Here is a 23,353-nt window from a genome sequence, read left to right on the forward strand (position 1 = left end):
TCCCATTTCACCAATAAGAATACGGGAGCTCAGGCAGCGGAAGGAATTTGGTCCCGCTATTAGCAAGGACTTCAGGCAGAGCTGGAATTTATGCTCAGGCTTGTCCAATGGCAAAGCCCATGCTCTTGGATCCCCCACTTTCCTGGAATACCTAAAACCCCAAATCAAACCCCTTCAGCCAGGTCTGTTGCTCTGCTGCCACCTGCTGCAAACCAGGACAGTGCCTGGGTCCTGATGACCAGCTGGGCTGGGCGTTCCTTAAGAATGGCATCTTCTCATTGGGGCTTGGTTTTATTCTCTCTCTTCCTGTCTGGGTGAGTGACTATTAAAAGCTGGTTTTGATTATTTAGAAAGCCCCACGCAGCGACCTGGTGGGTTGTAATTGATAAAATGTCTGAACCAAGTACCACATTCTCTGCCGGTGGCTGATTAAAGGATTATTACCATTTTAAAAATAGTCTATCAGAACTCAGGATTGTTTTCTACTATTTTAAAAATGACTGTTTTGATTCTGTTCGGAGAGGGTTTTCAGTCTTGGGACTGACCTTGTGGAGCTTCTACTGGAGACTGCAGGGTCAGGGACAATTCCCTGTTGTGCCCTGTCAGTGACATTTCTGAACCTGGACCATCTGCCAGTTATTGGCTTATGGGCATAGAAGTTGACAGTATTGTTTCAGCTCCACCCTCCAGTTTTTGCGCATGCGAGATCTCCGCTGTCCACCTCATATGCCCCCTTTTCATGACACAGAAGATGGCCTGGACAGTGTTAGGAAAGTATAGTCTCCCTTCTGGATTTGGGAGAAATCTTTGGAAGAGGCTGGGAAAGAAGGAAGCACAGCATTAGAAGGCCCTTAATTTCCTTTGTTTGACTTGGTCTAAAGATCAGAGATTCTGAGCAGCCCCCGATTAACTTTGTTAGTGCTGTAATAAGATGAGCGCACCTTTCATCTGAGGATCGGAAATGGCCTAACAGGCTCTAATTAAGCCTTTGAGGTTTGCTATTCCTAGTTAAAGATGCAGATCTAAACTTTTTCTATTGGTTCACTGGGTATCACTACGTGGATACCTCAGTTTCATTTCTCTGAGCAATGAAGGTCGTAACCTCCCAGCGTTTGACCTGGGTGAACCCAAGAATTATCCAAACTAGAATTGCATGGCACAGTCTTGTGCTTGCCTGTGGTTACATAGAAAGCCGGCTCTACTGACATAGTAGCTAACATTTGTTGTCACCTACGTGATGTGCTGTGCTGAGTGGTGTACATATGTATTTAAAAATTTTTCATCGTTTCGTCAACCCTGCAGGAGAGCTATTCTCTCAGCTTGTAGGTGAAGGAATTGAGACAGAGAGAGAAGTTAAGTATCTACATTCATATAGCCAGTAAGTGCCAGATTGAAGAACTGGGTCTGAGTACAGCTGCCTTCAAAATCCAAGGTCTTTCCACTATGCAGAATTGTCCCAGACCATGTTGGAAGGGACCTTCAAGCCTTTCATGGATTCCTCCAACCTAGTGCAAGAACGTTTCTCCATTGTTCCCCTGAAAGAGATGACCACCCAGCCTCTCCTTGAGCATGTCCTGGGCTGAGGAATTCACTGCCTCTCAAGGGACACATTCCAAATACTTCCAGGCACTGGGTCAAAATCTGCCTCCTAATTCTGCCGTAAAAGGAATAGTCTGCTTCCTCTTTCTTACCAGCTCTTCAAATATTTTTTAAAAGTTTGATTTTACTTCATTCACTTATTCTTTCATGCCTGAATTTAGCATAGAATTTTTGAGCACCTTCTCTGTGTCAGGGGCTGAGAATGTAAGATTCATGAATCATGGTTCCCTCAAGAGCTCATAATCTTTTGGGGAAGGCAAAAACTGCAGCCAGGTCTTACTCTACAGGGCTGGTGTTGTCATGCTCTTCCATTTTTTCCTTTCTCAGGCAGCAGTTCCCAACATGACGTGGCTGCCACATCTCTCACCACTAGTGCTTTTCGATTCGTCTAGGTTGTCTATTAAAACACAAGGCCCAGATTGAACACCACATTCCAGATGGGGCTGAACAGCACAGAGCTGAGAGCACTGGAGGATTACGAATTTCCTCAAACTGAACACCAAATTTCTATTTGCTGCATTAGCTTGCTTACTGGAATTTGTTTTCCAGTTTTTTTATTCATTCTGAACTCTGGGCCTTGGGATCAATTAATTATTCCACTTGCCTTTCTCCCACCAGATACACAGGGTTCTTTTCATGTGAACTTTTCCAGAAATTAGACCTGAGCCACACTTTCCTTAGACCACGGATTTATTTCACTCAGATCCTACAGAGCTGGAGAAACTGGCCAGGCAGTGAAGGAGAGGGCCAGTAATAAGCCTTGTGAGCTGACAGCCAGACTTTTGTTTTCCAAAGCTTATATCAACCCAGCTTTCAAGGGGCTGGCTCTCTGGAATGATTTGAGTTCTAACCCAAGGAGGAGGATGGATGAGATGGCTTTCCTGAGTCACCCTTGCAAACCAAGAACTCAGGGATCCAGTGTCATTTTTAGAAGGCTCAGAGCATTCAACCCAACTCCTTGAAATTCCTGCAGGTCCCAACCACTGCTAGGAGGTCAGGCTGCCTCTCTTTAGTCTCCTCTCCTGCCATCTTGCCTGACACAAGCCCACGCAGAGGCAGCTCTGCCCCCTTTCCGGGGGAGTCGGGATCCTCCTGCGTTGGCAGCAGTGGAACTTGCTTTGCTGCACTCCTGAGTCACATAAAGGCAGCTGCATTTCTTATCATGGCTCTGTGCAGCTGAGAACTCCAGAAAATAGCTTCTGTTGCTGTGGTGGGAATTTTAGCAGACCTGCTTCTCTGGTGGGAGCCACTCCTGTCCCCATATCTAGGCCCTTCCTCTATTTCAAAAGCAAACAAACCTAGAACAACAGAAAACCATCAAAGCGCCCTGCCTGTCAGATGACATTCTGCATTGACATTGCCTTCACATGGCATGGAAGAATAGTGAGGGGCATTTCATGCTTTCCATGGAGAGGTACCCCCGGCATCTGTGCCCTTGACCCCAGCCCCTCTTATTATGAGCTGACCCCATCATAGCTCCAGCCCCTTCTGTGCTAAGGAGAAGGGCTCTTAAGCCTCAGACAGGTTGGGGGGGTGGGAGGGGGAAGGTAGCTCTGAGAGTACTGTGATTGCTACTGTCTAATACATTTTCAATTTGAGGAAGGAATTTACCATAAATATGCAGATCCTTTGAAGTGCTTTTGCCGGAGCCTGGCTCAGAGTGCTGGAGCCAGGTTTGATTGCTGGGAATCAGCAGCCTTGAGTGCCAGCTCTCCGTCTGGGGAACAGACCTCCGTGGGCCAGCTGAGGAGGCTGCTTGACAGGCGATTTCCCCCAGAGCCAGTGGGAGTGACTTTGCCTTTGATGAGGAAACTTCGAGGTGGCAGATCCGGTTGGAGGGAGCAGAAAAAGAGATGGGTGGCTGGGGGCTGCTTTGAAGGTTACTGAGAAGTCACTTATTTCTTCTTTTTAATTAAGGAACCAGGAGAAGGGGAATTGGAATGAGGTTTAAAATAGTTGGCAGCATCTCATAGAATGTCAAAAATTCTTAAGAGTTGGAGGTCAGCGAGTCCATCTTTCCTACCAGAGAACACATCTGTGAGAGCATCATTCCTGGGCTTAAAACCCCTTGGCGGCCCCCATTGGCTTTCAGGATGACAGGTGCTGGGTGCTACATACCTTTGAGTCCCCTCGTCTGCACTGGCCCTTCCGACGCTCTGCCCCAGCAATACCAGATGCTGCGATGGTCAGGCATGCCAGGCTCTCTCACATGCCCGTGCCAGTGCACCCGTACCCACTCCCATTTCTCACCTAGCTACTCCTCACGTCTCCAAAACTCAGCTCAGTGAGGCTTCCCTAACCCCCAGCTCCTGCAAGCACCGGTCCAGTGCTCCGTTTATGCGCTCCCTCTACTGTAGGCTTTTCACACTATTATTCAGTGCTGGGGGCTCCCTGAGCCAGCTGAGAGTGGTGCTCAGTTCGCTCGAATACAGGAGCGAACGAGGGACTGGTGTGTGCACAGCCCACCTCCCTGGGCCCCGGGGAGGTGTGCAGGGGGCACACGGATGTGCTGTCCAGGCCTAAGGAGCTCATAGCCAACAGGGACACCAGAGCCCTGGGGACCTGAGGATTTTGTCGTGAGGGTTCTCTAAAGCTGCTGTTCACCAAGTTGTTCAGGAGAGATTTCCTATGACAAACCTCCCTGCTGACAACTGGAATTTGAAAATTGAAGCAGAAGGCCCCTCCAATCACTGATATCTTTCCCCCTTTCCATTTCTTTCCATCCTCCAAGAACAGTGCTCTCCTACTTCACTAAAAGGCTCTGAAATACTTTTCTCCTGTGAGTGAATCAGGCTCTCCTGTCCACCCCAGGGACAACGGTCAAGGGGCAGATGAGCTGGCTTTGGCAGGATGTAACCTGAAGGGCGTTTTCTCTCCTGCCCTGGCCCATGTAAGTCTGGTTCTTTCTCCCAAAGCACAGGGACTTCCTGCTTATCAGCTTTGATGGAAAATTCACTGACTGCAGAAGCTTATTCACACATCAGCCGGCAAACAAATTAGAGCTACTTAAATTTTCGAGCTGGGGGCTGCTTTTGGGCAGAAGAGCAGGGTTTTAAAGTGCTGCATTTTAAATGTATTTCTTATAATGTGCCCGATCACGCTTCTGCCTGAGATCAGTCTGGGGAAGTTTGCCAGTTCCCAGTGACTCTTTTCCGTGCCTCTTCAGCCAGCTCATGCCTGGAAGAGCTGGAAGAGGCGGACCTGCTAATTCGGTCTCAGGAAGCAGCCTGCGTCAGTCAGCTCTGATGGGAGGTGGGCCAGGCCACCGGCCAGAGGTGTGGGGTTTGCAGGCAGGCAGGCCTGGGGAAGGAACAAAGTGGATCCAGGGAGATGAGGGAGCCACATGCAGCAGCAGGCAGTGTGGGGCACTGGGAAGAGCGTAAGGCTTCATGGTCAAAGGCTCAGGGAAGAGTCCCAGCTCTCCCAGTTTCTGTTCTAGCATTCTGTTTCTCAATTTCCTCCTCAGTCAAGCAGGGATGGCGATCATCATCATATCTGCTTTATGTGCATCATAAAATTATTGTGAGAGCGAAATGAAACATTGTTTATAGCTGTGCTTTGAGGATTCTACTATATTTGCAAATTTTAGTTCTGTCATCTCACACAGAGATGACTATCTATGTATCTGTCTATCTTTGTGTGCCGTATTCCCAGAATCTCGCTTCTAGGCTGGCTCAGGGCAGAGAGAAGAACAAAGCGGGGGTGAGAGAGAAGCCCAGGGCCAGGTCACTCTGGCTGTAACCATGCAAAGACTGGCCCATGCCAGCCAGGCGGGGCGCACACCAGCTGTACCAGGCTGGCCACTCAGGGCTTCAGGATGGCCTCCCCACAGCCTCTCCCTCTCCTGTCTCTCTCCTTCCTCCATCCCTGACCCCTCCTTTTTCCACTCTCTAATGTGGCAGTCTCACTGGTTCCACTTGGCTGTGGCTGTGGTTGTGTGTGAAGCTGAGGGAAGCAGAAGCTGTGGTACCACTCCTATGAGAATCCCAGCACCTCAAAGGCCTGCCTGACAGAGCGCTGCTCAGACAAGAGCTGCTGACACCCCCAAAACTAAAATTTCCCCATCCAGCCAGAGCACTGCAAGGCCCAGGCACATGCTAGCTGCCTGCTGTGAGCCAGCTTCCAGCTGGGGGCAGAGCCGGGCCATGCTCAGGCCATCGCAGAAAGCTCAGAAGTTGCATCCTCCCCTGCCCTCCAGCATTCTACTGACTTCAATGTCCTGAGTTCCAGAAGGACGGCAAGTAACCGGCTTCCTTCCACCCAGGCGCTTCATTAAAACCATGAGTTCAATTGGCATCTGCCACTCAGAGCGCAAAGTTGTGTTATTAATACAACCAGCTTTCCCAAGATACTTCTCCACCTGGTATGTTTAACAAATGAAGCCAGGCATGGCCTGCCTGTGTCATGTTCTTTGGCAGTAATTTTCTTGTATGATGAAAAATCTCCAGCATGCCTGAGCTCTCTGATAAATTCTTTCCTCAGCAGCTAATTCAAAACACCTTCTAGCTTCCTGGAGGTGAGAGAGGGGTATGCAGATGAGTCCTCGTGTTGACGGATCCTGCCACGCACTCCGCACACGGCAATTTGAGGAAGGCCAATTTGATCATCCCCCAAAATGTTTAGAAGTGAGTCTGAGATTTTTGACTATGCAAGAAAAGAAGAGGAAGTTGGGGGTGTAGGCAACATAAATTCTTTTTTTTTTTTTTTTCTGAGATGGAGTTTCATTCTTGTTGCCCAGGCTGGAGTGCAATGGCACGATCTTGGCTCACTGCAACCTCCACTTCCTGCGTTCAAGTGATTTTCTTGCCTCAAGCTCCTAAGTAGCTGAGATTACAGGCGCCTGCCACCACAGCTGGCTAATTTTTGTATCTTAGTAGAGATGGGGTTTCGCCATGTAGGTCAGGCTGATCTCGAACTCCTGACCTCAGGTCACCTGCCCGCCTCGGCCTCCCAAAGTGCTGGGATTACAGGCGCGAGCCACCACGCCTGGCCAGCAACAGAAATTCTTAAAATCACTTAGTACTTCTGTCCAAAAAGAAGGGAGATCTGAGCATCCTCACAGCTCGTCTCTGGGAAATTTAACTTCAGAAACCCTGAGCTAGGTGGGAAGTCTATTAAGTTCATACAAGCATCATTCAGGGGTGGCATTTTTAGTTAGAGCTGACTAGGGTGTACTGAGCTCCACTCCTGCCCTATTATTTTCACTGTCACTGGAATCTCTGAGAACAGCCAATGTGGTTTTATTCTCTTTGGCAGGAGGAGCAGTGAGGGCTAGACCAAATTCTGCTTCCTATGCCAGACGTTGGGGATTAGGGATGGAAGTCTGGGCAGGTCTTGGCACAAGCTACACATTCGAGAGCAGACAAGTACGGTTGATCCTCATTATTTGTGGATTCCATGTTTGCAAATTCAACTACTTGCTAAAATCTATTTGTAACCCCCAAATCAATACAGTGCTTTTGCAGACATGCACAGAGCAGCAAAAAATTGGAATACTGATGTGCACATTCCCAGCTGAGGCTGAACAAGGCCGCACCGTGTCTTCTTGTTTCAGCTCTCATACTGTAAACAAGTGTCCTTCTCACAGTCCACTTCATGCCACATCTTGTCTATTTTTGTGCTTTTTTTGGCAATGTTTCTGTTTAAAATGACCCCTAAGCATAGTGCTGAAGTGCTATCTAGTGTTCCTACCTACAAGAACAGTGACGTGCCTTCCAGAGAAAGCACGTGTGTTAGGTAAGCTGCATTCTGGCTGAGTGAGCGTGCTGTTGTTTAATGTTAATGCATCAACAACATATATTAAGCGAGGTGCCTGCAAACAGCAACACATGTAAAACAAAGTGATTGATTGATTGAAGAAAACACCATGACCAGAGGCTCACAGGAACCTAGCCCTGTATTTCCCATAGGAACAAAAATGGTTTGGTATTCCCTAATTCAGTGTTTGTGGCAACTTTATAGAACAGAACTACCATGAATAATGGAATCACCTGTAGTGAGTTTCAGCCAGGAGAGAAGACCAGGAATGAGCAAACGTATGAGTAGCTGAAGTTTTCCTACAGTGGCCCTTTCTCTGCGTTCACTGCCCCATACTGCTCTCCTGTTTTCTCACAAAGAGCAAGGACTTCATCTCCTGTTGATGTCCTGCCTTTCTCCTGGTTCCCCTGATGCAGAAGTAGAATCCAGATCTTATATTCCTGGGGTCACAAAGAATAATAAAGGGCTTCTAGACCAGCACTCTAATTGGCTGCTTGGATTCTTGCAAATGGATTATCATAGAGTCTGTTTGAATGCCTCCAGTGTCAAGGAACTCATCACCTACAGGAACAGTATATTCCATCTTGGAAAGCTCTCATTCTTGGAAAGTTCTTCTATCTATTGGGCAGAAATCTTCCTTTCTAAAGCCTCTTTCCTTTTTCCTTAGTTGTGTTTCTTGGGTTCACACATCTGTTCCACCCTTCCTGTTTCTACCTTCATTTCATGGAGCTCAGAGAGGGCTGTTTTGTGGCAGATTGGAGAGGAGCCTTCCTTGTATCGCTCACATCAGTGGCCACCTGCCTCACCCTCATGCCAGGGAAGCAGTGCTGCCCGTGGCCTCCTACCGTCACCTGTCTGAGGCCTTCTGGGGTTGCCTGCTCAGGCAACTACTCAGACAAGAGTTGCTGACACTCACGAAAGTAAAAAAGAATAAGCCAATCTCTCTCAGGCTCTGCCCCAAGCCACTTTGCAAATTTACATCACTTTATAAATAAACCCAGCATTTTCAGGAATTCCTGTTTCAGCTGGAAGGGGCAAGCCTATATCCTTCTTTTATAGGTAAGATAACTAAAGATAAAAAGAAATGACTTGCCCAAGGGAACTTTGTAATTCAATTCAACAGATATTTATTGAGCACCCTGTATAGGCCAGGCACTGCCCTGGAAGCTGAGGCCACAAACGGGAATTTATTCATGCATCCAGCCAATATGTAGTAAGTGCCAACTTCATGCTAGGTATTGGGCATATGATAGTGAACAAGACGGAGTCTCTTCACTCTAGTACAGGAGAGGGGCGTGAAACAAATAATTACCTAAATAACTATATGATTACAAACGTGATGAGTGCTACAAAGCAGTAGTTCAGGGCACTATGCGCAAGTCTGTGATGTGGGTCTTGATGGAGACAAAAGACTGGGAGGGGCCTCCCTGAGAGGTGACATTCAGGCTGAAGTTTGGTGGATGACTGGGAAACCCCAGGGGAAGGGGAGTGTGAGGAGCCTGAGTGGGGCCACCCAGAGGCGGTTGTGGTGGATGGCAGAGCTGGTTGGGAAGCCAGAACTCCCACTCTGCTTATTTCTCTGCCACCTAGCCTCCGCTTCCTCAAGCTTTATTTACATATCCTCTTCTAAATATGTAACTCAGAATCAAAGACAAGGGATAGCAAAGGCCACCTTCAAGGATATGGGGTCTCAGGCAGGAACGCTTGTGGCAAATGCCAATGGATAAAGGATAAGGATTTGAATGTTTTTAACTATATAGTCCCAACCCAATAGAATTAATATCTATTAGTATTAGTATCTATATCTATCTAGTAGCATAGCGGACCTGCCTGGGTTTGAATCTGCATTAACTATGGAGCTTTGGGCAAGAAACCCAACCTCTCAGAGCCTCAGTTTTCTTATCTGTAAAACAGGGATGATGGCAGTATTTCCCTTGTAATGTGGTTGGGAAGATTAAATGAGATGACAAATATAAAGCCTTTAGTCCAGTACTTGGCATATGGTAAGTGTTCAAAAGTCTTAGCTTGTATAATTTTCTTATACTGTAGTTAGTCCTTCAGTTATAACAAGTAACCAGGACTAGGAGTTCATTGATGCAAAAAAATATATTCATTGAGAACCAGTTATGTTCCAGGTACTTGGCTAAGGTCTGGTGATAGAGTAGTGAACAGATAGAGTGTCCAAATCTCTTATGCCAGGCATTTGCACACTTCTTGAGCATGACTTACATTTGGGTTGCAATTCAGGATGCACATAAACATCCATCTATATGTAACTGAAACCAAAGCTTGTGAAGCAAAGTACCCCTGCTATGTGCATTACACCCTGATCTATTCTAGGTATAGATTTGCTTTTTAAAATGCATGTCTTGACCCACTGAATTGATTTCATAACCCACTAATGGGTTGCAACCCACAGTTTAACAAAATACTGCCTTGGACCAACTGAGTTGCAGGCTTAATAAAGCCCAGTTAGAGTTCACTTGATATCGAGTCTTCCCAGCCTTCCCTGGACCTGTTTTTGATCTCTTACACTTGGCATTTACCATTGCTTTCTTTAGATCCTGAATTTTCAGCATTATTCTGCACAAGCACGTATTTGATGGTTCCCTCTGCTACTAAAATGCAGCATTTGGCCAACTTCAGCAACTCCCTTTGTTCCCCAGATCACCCACTCCAGGACTCATTTGGGCTCTTGCTTACTCATGACTCAGTCTCCTCTGTGAATGAAACCTTTATGATTGGAGATATTAGATTTAAATGCAGTAAGCATTTACTCCTTCGTGCCAAGGTGTTCACAATGGAGGCTAATATTACAAACCTTTTTAGTTGGTTTTATTTCAAAGTACAGATCTATATAATATAAGAGACTTTGAAACTCTAACAATCTCAGTTTATTCCTGGGATCCCTGGCCATAGTGTTTTCACCTGAATGTCACTTTTCCTGCCCATATGTCAAAATCACTTCTGTGCACTCAAGAAGCCACAAATACATTATTAATATGCATCTTTCCTAGTGAGAACTTCAACTTAGTATCCTGAACCTGAGAGTAAAAAAAAAAAGAGTCATTGGTTGTGGTTCATCTGACTTTGGATGTCCCTGGAGAGCAAGGATCTGAAATAGAATAAAATAGAAAGAACTTACTTTTTTTTTTTTTTTTTGAGATGGAGTTTTACTCTTGTTGGCCAGGCTGGAGTGCAATGGTATGATCTCAGCTCACTGCAACCTCCGACTCCTGGGTTCCAGTGATTCTCCTGCCTCAGCCTCCAGAGTAGTTGGGATTACAGGCATGTGCCACCACGCCTGGCTAATTTTCTGTTTTTAGTAGAGACGGGGTTTCACCATGTTGGTCAGGCTGGTCTTGAACTCCTGACCGCAGGTAATCCGCCTGCCTTGGCCTACCAAAGTGCTGGGATTACAGGCATGAGTCATTGCACCTGGTCAGAGCTTGCATTTGAATAGGCCTTGAAACTTTTGTCACATCTGTAATTGCCTCAGATCATCCTAATAAGGGGAGAAGGGAAGGGAAGCTATTTTTATCTTATAGGTAGCAAAGTCAACTCCCCAAGACCAAGTAGTAAGTTGCAGGGTGGAACTTGAACCCAAATCTTCTGACTTCTGGCCGGCTGCATTCCCACCACATACACAATGATACCATTAACTGGTACCGTTATCTTGTGTTCCCATGGCTTATTGTGGCTCGTCAAGGGCCATCATATACATTATCTCAGTTGCTTATCAACAGTAACAATGCTGTACTATGGGTAGGCAAGTTCATTTATTTCCAGATGGAGAAGGTTCAGAGAGGTTATATGCCTTACCCCAGCTCATACAGTTTATGCATGGGAGAGGAGGAAAAAAAATGTGGGTCCTCTTGTACCCTCTGAATCCCTTTGTGCCAAGCTAGCTCCTAAGCAACCACTCTGGGCCCTGGCCAGGATCACTCATACGGGCTCTTTGAAGTGACTCCCTTCAGGACTATATTCAGTAAACAAGTTCATAATGATCAGAGAGGAATTGGGAAGGCCCAGGCCTTAAGGTGAAGACAACATACACCTGTCCTAACTCAACCAGATGGTATAGTAATAAATAGAACCTAAGTTCCAATCTCAGTTTAATCTCCTGTTAACTGTGTGACCCTCAGCAAGTTGCTTGACATCTCTGAGTCTCACTTTCATTTGTTCATTCATTTATTCAACAGAAACTTGTATGAAAGTGCCTACATTAAGCATTAGTATTATTGTCTGAAGTACCTCCATTAAGCCTACATTTCTCAGGTGGGAATAATAACAAGGTTGTTGTGCAGAATCGAGGAAATTTATGTAAGCAGAGCACATGGCTGAGTGCCCAGAATGCAAAGGTGATCAATAAGTGTTTGTAAAACCTGAGTCTGAAGCTGAAGGACTTACCCTGCCTTGGGGTTACAGTGGCCTCCCTGGAAGAAGCTGGATCCTGGCACCGCTGAGTGCAAAGAACAATCATCTAAATGTACATAAAATATTAAATGTTATAGTGCTGCGTGCACACCCACGGATGCAGGCAAAGATGTGAGGAAATCCCTCGAGGCTTTAAAAATGAATCTCTTTTTACCTACTTGAGAGGGAACAAAGTGGCAAAATGACAGCCCTGTGTGATTCTAGGCAGGAGTAAGAGCTGCGTGTGAGCAGGCAGGATTGCCAGGGCTCCCCCTCAGCAGCAGGGCGTGCGAGTCCCAGGGATGACACCCAGGTGAGCCCACGGGCCTCCAGGACTGGTCTATAGGAAAGGGCCTGAGGGCTCACTGACTGCAGCCTGGAAGGAATCCGAGCCACAGAGAGCGGAAAGGACTTGGCAAAGTTCATTTCATCTTTGCTTACACGCCAGGCGCTGTGCTACGCCTGTTCCCATCGCTGTCTTGACTCTGAAACAAAATAGCACAGTGGTTAGGAGCACATGCTTTGGAGATGCAGAAAGCATGGGTTTACATCCCCATCTTGGTACTTAGCAGCATGTGACTTTGGGGACATTCATGACCTAACCTTGCTAAGATTCAGGACGTTTAAAATCTGTAAAATGAGTACAAAAATAACTCCCTCTTAAAGATAGCCTGAAGGTTAAATGAGATTCTATAGGCAATATTCCGGGTGCATTCACTTAACTCGATTTTATTGAGCATCTGTGATAAGCTAGGCACTGTGCCAGGCTCTAGGGATAAAAAGGCAGTCAAAGCTGGCCATGATCCCTACTCTCAGGAAGCTTATTATCTAGTAAGAAAGATAGGCCATAAGCAATAGTCACATCGATGAATGTTTGGAAGGAAAAGAATGTGGTTCTGGGAGGAGTCTGACTTTGAGGGATTAGCAAGAAAAGTCTTCCTGGAGGAAGCGACCTTTGAGCTGAAGCCTGAGGGGATTAACAGATGTAAAGTAGATCAAGATTCAGCAAATTTTTTTCTATGAAGGTCCACATGATAAATATTTAGACTTTGCAGGTCACATGGCTCTGAGCAAATCTGCTTTTGTAGATGAAAGCAGTCACAATGCACAAATGAATGGGCGGGGCTACGTTCCAATAAAACTTTATTTCAGAAAATAGGGAGTGGGCTGGATTCCACCTGTAGTCCCGGGCTTGCCAACTCCTAAACTAGCTGAAAGGGGCTGGGGGGCAGGGGTTCATGTGGCAAGGAGAGTTCCAGACAGGGAATGGCATGTGCAGAGGCTGTGGTGGGAAGGAGCCTGTTGCACTTGAACGTGGGAAGAAGGTAGGTGTGGCTGCAGCACAGGTAAAGCTGGACCAAAGAGCATGAGAAGAGGATGGAGAGCGGGCAAAGGACAGACCTCATGGGGCTTTGCAGGCCATAGTAAGGGTTTTGGTCTCTATCCTTAAGCCAACATAGGAAAGAATTGAAGGGTTTTAAGCAGGGACTGGCGTGTATGTGAGATTTGGTAGTGATGACTGGCTGCTGCTGTGTGAAGAACGGAACAGGGAGGCCCAGAGTGGATTCTAGTCCCAGGCAAGGTCACTGGGGATTTTGATTAGGGTGGAGGCTGGGGAGGGGTGAGGCTCGAGGAAATTAACTGACTTGCTCAGGGTCACCCACCTGTGGCCATAGTGCCAGGTACTAATGCGGGTCTCCTGATGCCAGCCTCTGTCAGGAAGCCCCAGAGGACCCCTGTGGTCCTGGCCCCTGGGTGCAGGACTTTCTGGAGTGCATTGCCGCAGAAGTGACCAGCTTGCTTATATTGACCTGGGGTCACACGACAGACCAAATCCAAGTCCCTGGCACTCATTCAGTTGTACAGTCATCACCTTTCCAAAGGACTATGGGTAGCCCCTATTGATGTCGCAGAGCCATTCACTACAACCCTGTGGCCCCATCAGCCCCCTTGTCTAGGCTCTCCTTAAAATTCTTTCAAGCTTGGTCACTGGCTGCTCTACCCAGGGGTCCTAGAAAGACAGAGGCTCAGAGACAGCAGTTGTAGACAGCAGTTGTAATAGGAGCAAGAAGTGATGGCTCACAGTGAGAAAAGAAACAGACACTGAGAAGCAGACAAATTAACTTATAAAAGTGCAGAACTGCAGGCAGTGGCCCTCCACATTTCAGTAACCCCAAGGGTAGCACTGTATCACGGCACAGTGTAATAACTGGCTTCATAATGATAACACTGCATATTAAGGTAGACAGGCTCCCTGTTCAAAACGACAGAGGAACATAATAATTCCTTTAGAAAGGAGTTTTGGAAACAATGGTTTTGAATAAATAATTAAACTGTTCCAAATTTTAATGCTTAAGGAGCAAGATCATTATTAATTTATATCCACCTGTGTCCCTTGGGGATGTTGGGTAAATGATACATTCTATGTACGTGCAAACACATCCCATATCGGTTATATTTACCTAAATTTTAATATTTGACTAGGCACTCCTATCATAAAATGCTTCTTGTAATGGCATTAAGAATCTGTAGGTAGAAGGACTACACATTTGTTTTAAATATTGTGGAACCAATTAAGCAGCCATTGGCCTTGTTTGGAATACTATTTTTTCTACTTACCAGCTCTGCGACTTAGGTAAATTATTAACTTATCTGGACCCTGCTTTCCTTATGAATACAGTGGGGGTGGCAATGGGATTAGTATGCATCACCTTCTAGTGCCCCGCACAGAGCCCCTGTGAGTATGGCGGGCACCAGTCGTGCTGGAGCCGGCTTGCCCCAGCCTGCAAGAGTCCGTTGTACACATCCGTTCCCAGCTCTGTGCTTGGTGACATCATGTTGGCAGCTTTAAATCAGCCATAGCGGGTGTGTTTACACCACAGAAATTGGCAAATGTTACACATCAGGGTCTTTTTTTTTTCCCCCAGGAGAGCCAGTTTGTAAACATTTCCTAACTGAGCATGGGCAGGCACTGAAGCACTGTTAATCTCTGCACCCTAACCTTTCTCTGTCATCCTGTTTGTCGTCTGAGTTGGTCTTTCTGCTCTGCTCTAATGCAGCCTGCCCTACTCCTAGAATTTCTGATTTAGTCATTCTGGGGTAGGGCCCAAGAATTTGCATTTGTTTTCAGTTTTAATTTTGTTTTTCAAATGTCCATCTCAGAGAAGAAGAGAATTTGCATTTCTAATGCTGATACTGTTGGTCTGGGAACTATACTTTGAGACACCGTCCTAATCTGCCTAATCAACTAAAGCGCATAGTGTGAAGCCTTTCACAGAGCACACAGGAGATCCCACCTTCTGCCTTGGGCAATGGTATTAAAAACTAATAAGGGTTGACACAGTACCTTGCACATACACCATCTCCCTTAATCTTAAGAACCCCTATGAGGTAATAATTACTATTTTAATCCCCATTTTATAGGTGGGGGAAACAGGCTCAGAGGGATTCACTAACTTACCCAAGTTCACATAGCTCATCAGCAGAGAAGCCAGGTTAAACTCCTGTCCAACTTTGCATTGGTGGCTCTGGTTGTGCAACGCCCAAGGATGAAGTCCAGCTCGAACTCTGCATTCCCAGGGTGCACTGGCAGGGCCACATCAGCCCAGAGGGATGCTTTTTTCTTATCTGCATTAAGATGCTGTATGTAGGCTAGCAGTGGCCCTGTCCAAATCCATACCTTCTCCTTCTCCACTGCAACCCCTGGGGCCTCTAAACAGTGGAAAGGCAGAGCACGTGCGAGAGGCAGAAAGTATAGAGGGAGCCAAGAAGAGACATTATTTGAAGCAAAATCAAGCCTGCACATGTGGGCATGTGGAAGCGGCTTACAAAACAGCTGTTCCTACAGGAGGTTTGGGGGGCAGGTGTCAGCAGGGTGGAGCAAAGGGATTTGGCTGGAGTCAGAGCCACATATTGTCAGTGATGAAAGAGCTATGTCTCCTGCCCACTCCTGGCACATGTGTGGCTTCGAGGGTGCCCAGTGGGTGGGGCAATTAGCCTGTATCCCAGGGCACCTGGCTCTGAATCTCCCTTTCCCTCCCACTGCCTTTCTGCAATTAGATTGCACTGGGTAATAGCTGCCAAGCCGCTTTGTTGGATCTGATAAGTTTATTAATTTCTTGGGGGCTAATGGGAGGGTGGGCGGGGGATTCATTTCCTGACTGGAGCTTGGGGGCTAATTAGTCTCTTTGCCATGTCCCCAGAGGAGGGAGGTGGGAAAGTGCGTTGCTCAGGCTGTTGGATCTGGCTCTGGGTATATAGTTTATACCCCTGGCTTTTACCTATCTCATGGCTTGGGTAAGACCAGGGAGTCTGGGGCCAGGGCTTCTTTGGGCAAGTGGTTAGTGAGGATTAGATCCCTTGAGAACAGTGGAGGTGGGAAAGTGAGTAGCGGGGAGCTGAGGTCTTACTGGCTCTGTTGGTATGAGGTTTAGGATGACAGAAAGGACTCTAAGGAGTTCAGTCCTGTTCCAGACATCCCAGTGCTGACATCTAGTCCAATTGCTCTTTCTGTTCTTTCTGCCTAAGTATAGCCCCTCCCAGCCTAGGAGACCACTGGGGGCCAATTCTATCCATTTTTCAGACAGGGAAACTGAGCCTCTTTGAGGACAATAATTTCACCTGGCTTTGTGGAGTGTCAAGACCAAGGAGAAGAGAGCTATTTATCTGGATTTCTTAATGGAATGGCCCTAGAAGCCATTCCCCAGTTAGCCTGGCCTGCTTAAGTGAGGGGCACATTCATATCCCCAACCTAAGAGACAGCAGCAGAAACAGGAAAGTTCACAGAATCAGGAGTCAGACAGATCTAGGTTCAAGCCCATGCTACACCTGCCATCCGGGGGACCTTAGGCAAGCCATTAAACCTCTCTGAGCTTCAGTTTCTTCATAACTAAAACAGAAACACGTGTAACTACTCGAAAGGGTTGGTGGGAGAATTCAGAGATGATAGGCTTGACACATCTAACATATCAGGTGTCCAGTAACTATTACCCTTTCCGCATTCATTTGGAAACCTAACAGCTCATCTCTCACCCATGCAGACAGGAGGAGGAAGGGGAATCTCAGGCCATAACGTGGCCTGGCTGGTCCCTTTGAGAGACAATAGGAGCTCCCAAAGCCAGAGGAGGGCTCAGAGAAAGAGACAGTGCCTTCTGCCCACGCCTCACCAACAACAGCAATCTGCTGATAGACAGTGGTTTTCCCCCGCTTCCAAGGCCAGGCCCAGAGCAAGGGTACAAGCATAAGTATAAGGCCAGCACCTGCTGTCCTGAGCCACACAGGTTGCTCGTGGGGAAGACGCATAGGTAAACAAGCATGTGCGATTGAATGGTGGAGGAGTCAGACAGGATGATCAGGCAGGCTTCCTCGGGAAGATTCATCTGGGCTTAAGAGTGCAGGACTTAAAGCTCAGGCCTCTCAGCTGACAGGCTCTGTGACCTCAGGCAAGTTGGGTGGGCTCTTTTGTTTTGGCCTCAGTTTCCTTATCTGTAAAACGGGGCTTGTTGTATGGATGTGTATGAGGCCTCGCTTGTAAACTGAAAAGGAACGTGAACACACACTGAACCATGCTGCCCTTGCAGAGATGGGGACAGCTACCCACCCTTTTCCAGGTGGCATTCTTGCAGGGCGTGGACGGGAGCATTTGGTCATCTCCCCTTTTCCACATGAAAGGCCCAACTGTAGAGACCATAAGGCTCCTGCCTGGAACTGGAGGCCCACGAGAGCTCCCAGCTGATGGTCTGGGGTGGGCCTGGCTGGCCCTGCCATCCACACTCTCCACTTTCTCCAGACTGTGAAGGCAGGGAGCCGCTCCCTCTCACTCTCAATCCTCTGGCCCCATAGGGTGGGGGCGGCGGGAAAGGGTGCAACATGTCTTTATTGTTGCTGGGAATTCTGTAAAAGAACCCGGAGCCGAGCTCTGCAGAATAGAACCACATGGCATCTGTGGAACTTGTGTGGGTCTTCCAGGGAAGCTGCTGCTGATGCCTGCAGAAGCCTGGCAGAGAAGGGTGTGTGCATTTCATTGCGTTTTTAGCCAGCCGTCTCTCCTGGCTGCCCACCTAAAAACACTCAGCAACAGCAATGATTTGCCAGGGGCTCCAGCTAGTAGAGATATATTGGGATTTTATGTATATAGATATGTGTGTGTATATTTTTATATGTATAAAAAGAGTTCTGGCCAGATGTGGTGGCTCACGCCTGTAATCCCAGCACTTTGGGAGGCCAAGGCGGGAGGATTACTTGGGTCCAGGAGGTCAAGACCAGCCTGGGCAACATAATAAGATCCCATGTCTTATTAAAAAAAAAAAAATTAAAAGGAGAGATCCGTTGGGAAAAACAAGCAATCTAAAAACCCATTGCTGTTGAGTTTAGAATTAAGTAACTTTCCAGAATGAAGAACTGAGTAAGTTGTGGATTTTTTTCACCTGGAGGTCTTTGAGACAATGAGACAGACAACAGTAATGTATTGTACATTTAAAAACTTGGTAAAAGAGTACATCTCGGCCAGGCGCAGTGGCTCATGCCTGTAATCCCAGCACTTTGGGAGGCCGAGGTGGGTGGATCACGAGGTCAGGAGTTTTGAGACCAGCCTGGCCAAGACGGTGAAACCCCATCTCTACCAAAAATACAAAAATTAGCTGGGGATGGTGGCAGGCACCTGTAATCCCAGCTACTCGGGAGGCAGAGGTTGCAATGAGCTGAGATCGCACAACTGGACTCTAGCCTGGGCGACAGAACAAGACTCCTTCTCAAAAAAAAAAAAAAAAAAAAAAAAAAGAATACATCTCGTATTAAGTGTTCTTATCACAATAAAATAAAAACAAAATAAAGGAAACAAAACACAATAGAGAGAGAAAACGAAAGACAACGTGGAAGGAAAGCAGCATGTATTGAGTGCCAGGTTAAATACATTCTTACAATGACCCAATGAGGTTTCTATTATTATCCCCCATTTTTTAGATGAGAAAACCTGCTCAGAGAGGTTCAGTCACTTTTCTAAGGTTTCACTGTTGAGATCTGTGTTCCTGGGTCTGGGTAAATAATGGAACACCCACTGGCACATACATGAGAAGCTCCGAGAAGGCAGGACAAGCATTATCATCCCCGTTTATACATGGGGAAACTGGGGTTCTGAAAGATGTGAATAACTTGCCTGAGTTCTCACAGCTAGTAAATGACTCAATCTGGACTAGACCTGTTTAGGTTCATTCATTCATTCATTCATTCAGCCATCCAGCAAATGTTTATCAAAGGGCATAGTTCTCTCCAGTATAGCCTTCTGGTTCTTATTTTGATAATCAGAAATGATTGAAGGCAGGCCGATCAAAAGAGCTCTGCAGCCCATCCCTACCTCAAAATAATGTGATTCCACATGTTCCATTCCTTTCTGTGTGAGAGAACTTCACCAAACTGCATTCATTCCTGATTTATTTCTCCATTTTCCTCTCCCACCTCTCCCCCACCTCCTTATTCCTTTCTTCCCTGACTGTTACAGCCCCCACTTCCCTCAGCCCCCCAACCCTGGGTAACAGTCTCCCTTCTGCAGTCCAGCCCCCTGCTCCATACTCCACACCCCTCCCTGCTCACATGCCGCCCAGCTGGAGGCAGAGGTCAGCCTCTTGGCTCCTTCCAGCTCTGGAGGCCACCATTTCTTCCCAGTCCTCTCTGTTGGTCTCCTCAGATCGGCCAGTGGCACGTGGCAGAGGGCCTCAGCATGGACAGCCACCTCTATGCATCCAACATCTCAGACACTCTCTTCAACACCACCCTGGTCGTCACCACCATCCTGGTAAGTGGGCTCTCCTGGGCTCCCAGCTGCAGCTCCCTGGGGTGCCTCCCCGGCTCTGAGCACTCACAGGCTGCCCCTTGAACAGAAGATGGGAGCTCTAATCACAGCACTGAGCCCAATTTATGACAGCATAATTACACTCAAGTTGCTGTTTCATATGGAAATGATATTTGATGAGTTCCAGAGCAGGTGGGGGGAGGGTTGGGGTGGAGAGACACCACAGTTTGTGGTGCCTCTTGGGGGCACCCTGACAGCTGGGGCAACTGTGCAGGAGCAAGGGAAGGGGACCTATGACATAGAGCGGGAAGCTGGATCCAGACCCTGCGGACCCCTGCCCCTTCCCAGCAGCCCACCTTGCTGGGTGCCTGCTGTGTACAAAACAGGACCCTCCGCCACCACATCCTGAAGCAGACATGGGAATGTCAGTGGGTTTACATGGCCTGTTTCTTCATTTCCAGGTGGTAAAAAGAGAGTTCTCAATCTATAGGGCAAGAGGCCAGGTGCAGTGGCTCATGCCTGTAGTCCTAGCATTTTGGGAAGCTGAAGTGGGAAGATCAGTTGAGGCCAGGAGTTTGAGACCAAGCTTGCCAACATGGCGAAACCCTGTCTCTACTAAAAAAAATAGAAAAATTAGCCGGGCACGGTGGCACACGTCTGAAATTCCAGCTACTTGGGAGGCTAAGGCACGAGAATCACTTTAACCCAGGAGGTGGAGGTTGCAGTGAGCCGAGGTCGTGCCACTGCACTCCAGCCTGGGTGACAGAGTGAGACTTTCTCAAAAAAAAAAAAAAAAAGAATCTATAGGGCAAGAGACCATGTGCCCTTTTTTATTTGATTCTCTTCTATTCAGTAATTGCCAAGTTCACCCTCCCTTCCCTGTCCCCCTGCCATGTGCCAGGTGCTGTACCCAGTCCTGGAGACCAAAGATGAGTAGGACTCAGCTCTAGTCTCTATCCTGGGGTTGTACGTTAGTGGATGGGATAAGTCAAGTGCATACATGGCCAAAGGTATTATTTGTCTTCCCTTCTGAAGACCTTATGTTTAAAAGATTTGTCAATTAAACCAGCTACATGTATTAAGCAGTAATTAGTTTGTTCCTCCCCTCCCCCTTTTAACTAATCTAAAGCATTTTTCCCTGCCTGGCCCAGCATCTTATTAGCAGGAGATAGCCAGTGGTACCACACCGATATCATTGCAGCCCAAAGGAAAGAGGCGATGCATGAGTTCGCCTCCTCAGCCTTATCATTGCTAACTGTGCAAGGTCTGCAAATATGTCCATGTCTTTTAGGCTTTTGGAGATAATGAAAAGAGTTCAAGGACCTCCATCACTACCTTTATGAACTCCTGGGACCCAGGCGCCCTGGGCTGAAATGATTGATCTGTAAACAGAAGGAGATAAAAGCTAGAAAGAGGTGCACACCTAGAGCTGTGGGGTTTCAAGGAGAGAGAGGTCCCCTCCCATGGGGAGGTCAGCAAAGCCTTCAGGAAAGAAGGGGCATTAGCGATGGGCTCTGAAAGACAGGGAATGAGTGGGGAGGAGAGGTGAATGAAGGAGGGCATTGTCAGGTGTTCAGGAAAAGCTGAAAGGTACAGGTTTTCCTGAGAAACAGACACTGGTAAGAAAGGGAAGAGGCATAAGCCGGAAAAGTGGATTGGCTCCGTAGAGCTTAGGAGCTTGAATGCCAGGCTACTAAGTTTCCCTTCATTGTTAGGAGATGGGATCACTGAACATTTTCATTCATTCATTTATTTATGCGATGACTGTTTATTGGGTGCTGCTATTTGCTGGGCACTGTTGTAGGTGCTCAGAGTGCATCCATGAACCAAAAAGACAAGAATCCCTGCCTGTAAGGATCTTACATTCCAGCAAGGAATGTGTGACAGACAGTAAAAAGCAATGTTGTCAAACATTGAATTAGAAGGCGGCAAGGCTGAGGAAAAAGAGCTGGAGCTGGGAAGGGCCCAGGGTGCTGAGAGGGTTGGTGATGTTGCTACCCAGTGGTCAGGGTGGCCTCTCCGAGAAAGGGAGCATTGAGCAGAGACCTGGTGGAGGTGAGGACACAGCGAAGTGGTTGCCGGGGGAGGGGTATTCTTGGCAGAGGGAGCTGTCGAAGCAAGGACTAAGAGAGCAGTTCCAGCCCCCAGGGTTTCACCCATGCCCATCTCTGCTCAGCCTTAGCTTATCTGAACCAGTGTGAAAATGCTGAGAATGATGGTTTCCAGTTTCATCCATGTCCCTGCAAAGGACATGAACTCATCATTTTTTATGGCTGCATAGTATTCCATGGTGTATATGTGCCACATTTTCTTAATGGGTGTAGCACATGTATACATAAGTAACAAACCTGCACGTTGTGCAGATGTACCCTAAAACTTAAAGTATAATAATAAATTAAAAAAAACATGGCACATGTATACATATGTAACAAACCTGCACGTTGTGCACATGTACCCTAAAACTTAAAGTATAATAATAATAAAATTAAAAAAAAAAAAAGAAAATGCCGGAAAGATGAGAGGGTTGCAGTGTCGCTGTCCAGCAGAGAGCTGGGAACAGCCTGGCTGAGTCCACTTTGGGGGAGGGGGTGCAGCCCCCAGTGTGATTGCTGGGACCTCCTTCCCGCTGTCTTCTTAGTCTCTAAAAAACTTCTGGATCTGTCCTCTTCTATCCATCCTCAAAGCCCCTGCCCTAATCCAAGATCGGGGCCCCTCTACTTCTTTCTCTGGAGCCGCTCCATACTCTGCTGGCAGGCTCCCTTCTTTCTCTGCCTGTCCCCCAACCCTCCTGTCAGCGTGGCCATTTGAAAATCAGAATTGGTCTGGCATTTCCTTCCTTACAATCCTTCAGCCACTGCCCAGGCCCTGCTGCTCCTTACCTTGGGACATAACCCTTCGTAACCAGGCCCAGCCCACCTCACATTCTCCTTCCCATGCAGCGTGGGGTCTAGTGCCACTGGATGGCTCAACACCTGCTCGCTGCATCCTGCCCCTCCCTGCCTTGGCACATGCTGTTCCTTATGCCTGGGTTACCCTTCCCTCTAATTTCTGTTTCCAGCTGGAAATGTCTATGCATCCTTCAAGGCTCTGCTCAGATGTCACATCTCCCACGAAGCCTTCCCTGCTCTAACTCCTGTCCTCTCCTTGTCTCCAGCATTTTGCCCTGCCCCTCGCATTTCTCTTATTAGAGGTTGTTGTTTAAAGCTTTACCTCCCCTTCTAGGATGACAGCTCTTCGAAGGTAGAGGGGCTGACACAAAGTAGGAGCTCAATAATTAGAATCTGAGTGAAGGAATTCCTTCCTACAGGGTAGGGGTGTCCCTTAAAAGCCAGCAAGACTTTGGGAGGGAGATGGGGAAGTGGCGGGGCTGTACCGCCAGCCTGTCAGAGCTGGGAATTACACCGTGCTTAGAGTTCTGGCACAGATCCACAGCTATGCCAAGTCCACAGGGTCCTGTTGCTAGTCTGGGAAAGTCACCCTGATTTGTGCGTGTGTGCACGTGTGCTTATTCACATACGTGCACGTGCTCATGAGGGGTGGGGTGCAGGCAGGACACTAGTATGTGAGGTGACATTTAACAACGTGGTAAGTACAACTCGAACAACTATTAGCCTTGGCTCTTTTCTTGTGCGTGTGTGCCTATAGTGGCTGATCCAATTCGATAGCTCTTACCAGGAATGATGATCTTAATTCAGTTCCTGGGCAACCATTTGTGGGTTTTCCTTGGCAAATGATAATCCTGAATGATTTATCCCTTAAAACTCAGCACGTATTCATGTTGTCTCCCTGCTCTGG

General features: G+C 47.4%; 1 protein-coding gene across 12 annotated transcripts in view; it reads left to right on the forward strand.

Annotated features, from left to right (window-relative positions):
- Positions 1–23,353, forward strand: part of GRIK4 (glutamate ionotropic receptor kainate type subunit 4) — a 472,259-nt gene that overhangs the window by 364,376 nt on the left and 84,530 nt on the right. For all 12 annotated transcript variants that reach the window (XM_054525265.2, XM_024255906.3, XM_054525260.2 and 9 more), the window contains one exon: positions 19,454–19,561. In XM_054525265.2, the coding sequence (XP_054381240.1) occupies positions 19,454–19,561 (108 nt within the window). The remainder of the gene's footprint in view (positions 1–19,453; positions 19,562–23,353) is intronic.

Source organism: Pongo abelii, chromosome 9 (genome assembly GCF_028885655.2).
Source record: "Pongo abelii isolate AG06213 chromosome 9, NHGRI_mPonAbe1-v2.0_pri, whole genome shotgun sequence".
NCBI lineage: Eukaryota > Metazoa > Chordata > Mammalia > Primates > Hominidae > Pongo > Pongo abelii.